Source organism: Argiope bruennichi, chromosome 3 (assembly GCF_947563725.1).
Source record: "Argiope bruennichi chromosome 3, qqArgBrue1.1, whole genome shotgun sequence".
In the NCBI taxonomy this organism is placed as follows: domain Eukaryota; kingdom Metazoa; phylum Arthropoda; class Arachnida; order Araneae; family Araneidae; genus Argiope; species Argiope bruennichi.
In genome coordinates, this window is record NC_079153.1 from 6,464,367 (window position 1) to 6,472,637 (window position 8,271).

At 32.2% G+C, this 8,271-nt stretch overlaps 1 protein-coding gene across 1 annotated transcript; it reads right to left on the reverse strand.

Annotated features, from left to right (window-relative positions):
* Positions 1 to 4,509: 4,509 nt before the first annotated feature.
* LOC129962510 (uncharacterized protein K02A2.6-like) lies at positions 4,510 to 5,533 on the reverse strand. The gene is made up of 2 exons (XM_056076256.1): positions 5,416 to 5,533; positions 4,510 to 4,985 (listed from the first exon to the last, which is right to left on the reverse strand). Exons 1-2 carry the CDS (start codon positions 5,531 to 5,533, stop codon positions 4,510 to 4,512), a joined length of 594 nt encoding a protein of 197 aa, XP_055932231.1.
* Between the last annotated feature and the right edge of the window lie 2,738 nt (positions 5,534 to 8,271).

The window sequence follows — 8,271 nt, forward strand, 5'->3', positions numbered from 1 at the left end:
ACTGCCAGTTATTAATGATTTTAGCCCATATACCGTCATATCAGATTTATGTTTCTCTCCCATTTCAGTTGCCAACACTATAAGATCACACTTGATACCCTTTGCCAAAAACCCCATTATAAAATAATAATTCTGACCCGAAAATAGAAATTTACTCTGTTTCTTTTAAATTATACAAATGTTTTTTTTTAAACACGCAACAAGAATTCTGTTACTGCGGAGATTCTCATTACAATATTGAAAAATATTCAAAATAAAATAAAGTAAAAATAATAATAATTGCTAACAAAATTATCTTGATAATTTTTAAATTCATAAAAAAATTATTTTAACAATCTAAAATTTAAATACATGTCCCAAACAACTTTTGCTTTATTTAAAAATATTTCTTAAAATATTAAACATAAAATGTTTTATGCATTTGCGACACACTTTTTATAATCTAACACAAATTAACTTTTGTTGTCTTTCTATTCTACAACAATAAAATATAACCTCTAGTACAACAGTTCCTTTATACTTATATCAATAAAAAAGAAAATGCAAAAGTAATAAATCTTCCATTAATAAAGATCATTCATATTAAAATATTAAACCAGAATTATTTGTTTGAGCTATAGTCAAATGTTACGCAACAATTGCTAAAAGAATTTAGTACATAAACAATCATAAAATGAAGAGAGTATTAGAATGCTTTCCCAAATAACAGCAAATATTATTAATTCAAAGAAATATCCGTTTAATAAAAAAAAAACACAAATGGCATGAATTAGATGATAAAAAAACCCATAAATCTACTCTTTCCTTTTACTGATTTCTTGTTTTCTTTTTTTTAACTGCCGTCAACATGATTCATAAAACAGGAATGAAGTAACTATCCAGAACACCGGAAATACGAATACCATTCAGAAAAGTATTATTTTAAAAATATCTTTCGGTCGGAATCGAAGCGAAAGTTTTACTGGTAATTATTTTTCAGCTAGAATATAGAATTATTAAGCATAAAATACAATTAAACAAATCACTTATTTAAGACAACAATCAAAATAAATTCTTTAATGTCCAGAATATCTGAAAAAAGAACATAAATATCAAAACGTGAAACAAAACCTCGTAGAGCTTATTATTATATTTCCAAAGAATTAATTCGTTGCAATGTTTATTGAACAATGACTTTATTATATATTTTTAAAAATATCAAAAGAACATCAGTCTTATTCTTATAAAAATATAGAATTTATTACAAAATGATATCAATTATTTATGACAGCATTCACCCTTTCAAAACGAAACGATAGTGTCAACAGTTGTTCACCTCATTTCTTGATAGAAATAAATATTTAACATAGCATGTCTTATTATTATTTCTCTAAAAGGTACAATAATCACCTTTCTCTTTTTTTTTATTTTACTGACGTAAAATATATTTAATCATCGTAACCACTGACGCGGTATTATCACTGACTTAACATATAAAATGACAAATTCCTGGAGGAACAAAGTATAAACAATAATAATTTAATACTTGTTTGTGCTGTAAAGATATATTACCAACATGTTAGAAAATTTGGATATCATTGACGTGATACTTAAGTCTATATTCCTGGCGGAACAAAATCACTGGTGTGATACAACAAATTATATTCCTGACGGAACAAAATCACTGGCGTAATACAACAAATTATATTCCTGACGGAACAAAACTATATCTTTACGCGCAGTCAGTAAACATTTAGCTTAACCGAGTTCCTTTGGCTACTGCCGTAACTTCCCTCATCACATACCTGGATTCAATGGGTTACCTCGATTTCCATCTGGATTAACTGGAAAGATAATAGACACCTTCATTAGTCCAGATCCCGTTCGCTGCCACCAAGATGTCGGCGCTGCCGAGCTTTCTCAATTTTGATTTCTCCTCTGGAAAGATAAGTAAGGCAGAGACTGCCCTTTTCATTAGCAAATGTAAACTAAAATAATTAGTATGACACCAAATTTAATTTTTTTAACAATATTTAATTGACATTCACTTAGGAAGACACATAGCATACAAGAACAATATAATGAAATTTTTTACAAGAACATCATCGAGCTCCAAACATCAATCTTTTCTCCGTGCACCGTCTCTCCCCTCGTTCAACTCTTCCCTTCAGTTCGTTTTCTGATTATCATCATTCGCAGAGCCCTCACACGCCGCCCCTAAGAGAAAAACTGGTCTTCAAACGACAAAAGTTTTTCTCCGATTCATTTGGGCAAAGTTCTGAACATATATGGAAAAATAACTAAACAAAATAAGAACATCTCATACATATATTGAAATAACAATGAAAGTTCCGAATATATATATGAAAAATAATTACACGAAATAAAGACATAGCATACATATATTAAATAAAAGTGAATGCATATAAAGAAAATAACTAAACGGCATAAGAATATAGCGTACATATGTTGATATAAAAAAAATGAACAAAACAAACATTAACACAATGGATGTTGAGAACTAATTTTAACAAAGTAAAAGAACCAATGTTTAGTTTGCAGATGAGATAAAGTATCACCATCTTTGTTTAAGATTCCAGGACGATGAGTAATTTTGTAACTCCATCGTTGCAAAGCCAATGCCCACCTAATAAACTTAGGACTTTTGGGAGTTTTTTTCAATTAAGTATTTTAACGGATTATGATCATTTACGACTTCTACCGTAGTTCCATGCAACAATTTATCAATTTCTTTAAATCCAAACAAGATGGCATAAGCTTCCTTTTCAATGGATGGCCAATTTTTTTTCAGTTTTATTAAGTTTTTGGCTTACAAATGCGATTGGTTTATTATTTTCCTTTCCATCTCTTTGGGTTAGAGAACAACCAACTGCATAATCAGAAGCAGAAGCTGAATAAATTTCGAAAAGTTTACCAAAATCAGGAGCATTTAACGTTGTTGCATCACATAAAGCTTTCTTCAACCTAAAAAACGATTCTTCTTCGCGTTTTCCCCAATTTACATCTCCTGATTTTTTTTTCTTCCTTTGGTTACCTCAGTTAGAGGGGTTGCGATTTCCGCATAATTAGGAATATATGATCGATAAAATCCCATTAGTCCTAACACAGATCTTACTTCATTTTTTGTCTGTGGCCTTTCTAGCCGTTTTATTGCCGCAATGTTTTCCTCTTTTAGGGCATGCTTACCACCTCCTATCTTATGACCTAAAAATAGTAGTTCTCGGGCTGCGAAAGTGCATTTTGTTAAATTTTACAGAAAACCCCGTCATTTCTAATTCTTGCAATGCATTTCTCAAATGAATTAAATGGTCGCTCCATGTTTTGGAGTACACAATTATATCGTCAATGTAAGCTTGAGCATAACTAGAATTGTTTCGAAGAACACTATTCATTATATTTTGGAATGTACCCGATGCTTCCGATAAACCAAAAGGCATTACCTTCCACTGATATACTCCGTTATGAGTAGAAAAAACTGTTACAATTTTGTTCCCATCATTCATTTTAATTTTGTAATATCCCTTTAATAAATCTAGACAAGATAACCATGGAGCCATCCCCGCAGTAAAAACTAATTCTTGTGTATCTTTCATGGGGTAATTAGGAACTTTTGTTACAGCATTAAGGGCTCTATAGTCAATACACATTCGAATGGATGCGTCCTTCTTTGCCACACATACTATAGGATATGTAATGTCTGAATTCGAAGTTTCAATCAAGTCTAAGTCCAACAGTTCTTTCATTTGTCTGTCCACCTCTGTTCTATAAGACATTTGACACTGAAGGAATGCGGTTTCGGTCTAGCAATAATATTGAGCAAAAGTTCAATCACATGCATCCCGATTGCAACAGGTTGCACTGGTCTCTTGGATAGGGGTTCAGATTGTTTTAATAATGTCTCTTCTCCTTGCTGCGTAGCTAAGTCAGGTGAGGCTATGGATTTTACTTCCTGCCAAAAGGAGTCTTCTTTCAATGGAGTATTTCCGACGTCACCAAATTCTTCCTCCCCTTCAAATATGACGTTCACACATCCGGAGCTAGCAATAAATTCTCTCATTTTATTTTGATGCACATGCCTCAGACTATCATCAGGCATCTTAAGTAAAAATGAATGTTCATTCTTTCGTGATTCGATGCTACATAGACCTTGCCATCTAGTTAAAAGTTTGTTTCTTGAATCAGGTAATAGAACAATTACCTTGTCTCCTGGATTAAAGACTTTCTTCGTAGATCTCAAATTGTAATAACGGGTCATTCTTTTTTGCTGTACTGTTGAAATCAATTTTGCTTTCTCAACTGCGTCTTCTACATGCTTCTTAAGCTTTTCCATGTAAAGAAGTACTGGAGTAGTATCCAACTGAAACCTCCTTCATCTGCCACCCAAGTGTCCCTCAGAATAGATAAAGGTCCTTCTGGTTTTCTTCCATATGACAACTGAAAAAGTGCTACGCCGGTCGTGCTGTTGGGGACTTCCCGATAGTCTCACAAAATGAACTGTAATTTTGTATGCTATGTATGTGGCTCTTTCAAAATGACATTTTGTAGCATGTGCTTTAACGTCTGATTAAATCTTTCTACCAGCCCATTCGACTCTGGATGCAATGGTGTCGAAAATCGTGGGCTGGATGCCTTTCTTTTTTCAAACTCTTGTGTCAAACTAGCATTGAAATTAGTCCCATTGTCTGATGCCATTATATTAGGCATACCTGTCCGCATGAAGATGGTTAACAGTGCTTCACATGTAGCTTTGGCAGCTAAACTGGTTAGTGGTACTACCTCAGCCCATCTCGTGTGTTCATCAACTAGATATAATATATATCTGTGACCTTTTGCACTCGGCGGATCTATAGGTCCAATGATGTCGATGTTTACAACTTGGAATGGCAATTCTGGTCTTGCCACAGGAGTAATTGGTACTCTGTCCTTTTGATTTATTCGCTTTGCCAACTGACACTCTTTGCACTGTTGACAAAAAGCTATGACATCTTTGGATATTACATGCCAGTAAAAGGAATACCTTAGTCTTTAAGCAGTTTTTCTTGCGCCCATGTGACCTCCAAATACTGAACAGTGAGCTAACTTCAGAACTTCAAATCTACGTTTCATGGGCAAAACTAGCTGAGCAACGAAGTCCCCTAAAACTTTTTCTTTGTGAAATAAAAATTTATTATGGAAATAAAATCTCCGGACTTTTCATTTTCACATTTTCTAGCATATTCTAAATCTGGACAATCCACCTAATCTTTAAGAAATTCGTCTTTACTTCATAGTTCTTTAGTATTTTATTCTGAATTTTCCACAGAAAATGCCTTTATTTCTTCAATACCCAAGACTGGGTTGTCATCACTTGTTTCATCGACGATTTCTCTATTTTTAATTTTCTTCGGTTCTGTGTTCTTTTCGGAAATAATTAACCCTGCAACTTGTCTCTTATTTCTGGGGGCAACAGTACATCATCCACCAGAGTAGGAGCAACTACACACAACACTTCTTGTTGAATCATATTCCCGTCTTTGCCAACGATGATACCCATTGGAATATTGACAAGAGAACATTTCTCTGCTGAACTAAAAATGCCTTTTTATATAAATTGAAGCCTTATCTTCAATAGGAAAATCAGTCAATAGCTCTCTTCTGACTACAGTTATTTCAGTGTCAGAATCAATTAAAGCTGTTGCAGGCTTTCCATTCACACTTTTACGTATCTTTTCTAGATTACAAAGACCTTTATCAAGAGAAAGTCGTCTGTGAGACATCACTTTAGCCACTACTGCCGTTTTCTTAGTGACCGGTTCTGGGTCCACGACTGTTCTGTGAACATTTGCTTTTCATCTACTATCTTGATCTGAGTCCGTCTTTAAAAGTTTGGGACATGATTTCTGTACATGACCATCCTCTCCACAGAAATATCAGGTAAACTTTGGACGGTTTTTCGGTTAGTATCGATTCCGTGTAAATCCTTATCTTGCTTCGTCTGTTTAAGGATACCATTATAGTCCCTGTTATCACGGCTAAAGGCTTTACTTCTAGCATTTACTTGTTGATGAGTCTTGGGATTTGAATTCGATGGTCACTGATAAGTTTTTCGGACACGTACTCGTCTAGCTTGTCCGCTAAATCTTGGGGTTTGACTATTGTCCTCCACACGTCAACAAAATAGTCACGAACCTCTTGTAGAACTCTCTTTTTTACTTGATCCGTAATAATCAAATCTTTAAGTCCCTCCAAATCCATGACATTCAAAGCACTTATCCAGCCTTGAAAGTAATTTGTAACTTCATAAACGAAATATTTCCAACTCTTCTCTGGGCTTCTTTGGTGCTGAACAAATTTCTGGCGGAAGCCTTCAGCATTCAATTTAAATTTCTTCATCAAGATTTCCTTTACATGTTCAAAATTGAAAAATTATTCTGGAATTCTTGCGATCAGTTCCACTATCTCTGCAGGCATGAGAGGTATTAAACATGACACCCAGTTTCCCTTATCAATTTTCAGTCTCTTGAATTGTCTCTCAAACAATGACATATATAAGACAAGGTCACTTTTTTTTTTTTTTTTTTTTTTTGTAGAATTTTGGCATAGACTTGGAAATTTCAATCTGCGGATTGATATGATATTGTCCACCACTAGCTTACACTAGCATTAGATGCAGCCATTCCTGCTTCTATTTTTTCTTTTCCAAATCAAATTCCATCTCCATCTGCAACTTCGACTTACTCTCTTGTTTCTTTCTTGTAGAGATTATTGTTTCTAGTAAAGTTTTGACAAATTCTTCTTCATATACCTGACTGCCAGTTATTAATGATTTTAGCCCATATACCGTCATATCAGATTTATGTTTCTCTCCCATTTCAGTTGCCAACACTATAAGATCACACTTGATACCCTTTGCCAAAAACCCCATTATAAAATAATAATTCTGACCCGAAAATAGAAATTTACTCTGTTTCTTTTAAATTATACAAATGTTTTTTTTTAAACACGCAACAAGAATTCTGTTACTGCGGAGATTCTCATTACAATATTGAAAAATATTCAAAATAAAATAAAGTAAAAATAATAATAATTGCTAACAAAATTATCTTGATAATTTTTAAATTCATAAAAAAATTATTTTAACAATCTAAAATTTAAATACATGTCCCAAACAACTTTTGCTTTATTTAAAAATATTTCTTAAAATATTAAACATAAAATGTTTTATGCATTTGCGACACACTTTTTATAATCTAACACAAATTAACTTTTGTTGTCTTTCTATTCTACAACAATAAAATATAACCTCTAGTACAACAGTTCCTTTATACTTATATCAATAAAAAAGAAAATGCAAAAGTAATAAATCTTCCATTAATAAAGATCATTCATATTAAAATATTAAACCAGAATTATTTGTTTGAGCTATAGTCAAATGTTACGCAACAATTGCTAAAAGAATTTAGTACATAAACAATCATAAAATGAAGAGAGTATTAGAATGCTTTCCCAAATAACAGCAAATATTATTAATTCAAAGAAATATCCGTTTAATAAAAAAAAAACACAAATGGCATGAATTAGATGATAAAAAAACCCATAAATCTACTCTTTCCTTTTACTGATTTCTTGTTTTCTTTTTTTTAACTGCCGTCAACATGATTCATAAAACAGGAATGAAGTAACTATCCAGAACACCGGAAATACGAATACCATTCAGAAAAGTATTATTTTAAAAATATCTTTCGGTCGGAATCGAAGCGAAAGTTTTACTGGTAATTATTTTTCAGCTAGAATATAGAATTATTAAGCATAAAATACAATTAAACAAATCACTTATTTAAGACAACAATCAAAATAAATTCTTTAATGTCCAGAATATCTGAAAAAAGAACATAAATATCAAAACGTGAAACAAAACCTCGTAGAGCTTATTATTATATTTCCAAAGAATTAATTCGTTGCAATGTTTATTGAACAATGACTTTATTATATATTTTTAAAAATATCAAAAGAACATCAGTCTTATTCTTATAAAAATATAGAATTTATTACAAAATGATATCAATTATTTATGACAGCATTCACCCTTTCAAAACGAAACGATAGTGTCAACAGTTGTTCACCTCATTTCTTGATAGAAATAAATATTTAACATAGCATGTCTTATTATTATTTCTCTAAAAGGTACAATAATCACCTTTCTCTTTTTTTTTATTTTACTGACGTAAAATATATTTAATCATCGTAACCACTGACGCGGTATTATCACTGACTTAACATATAAAATGACAA

What these genes read in the sequence shown, in the direction of transcription:
- LOC129962510 (XM_056076256.1), bottom strand. Translation starts at nt 5,533, where the DNA reads ATGGGTATCATCGTTGGCAAAGACGGGAATATGATTCAACAAGAAGTG. An exon ending in AATAAGAGACAAGTTGCAGG is followed by an intron (nt 4,986 to 5,415) that starts GTTAATTATTTC and finishes TAATATCCAAAG; the next exon opens with ATGTCATAGCTTTTTGTCAA.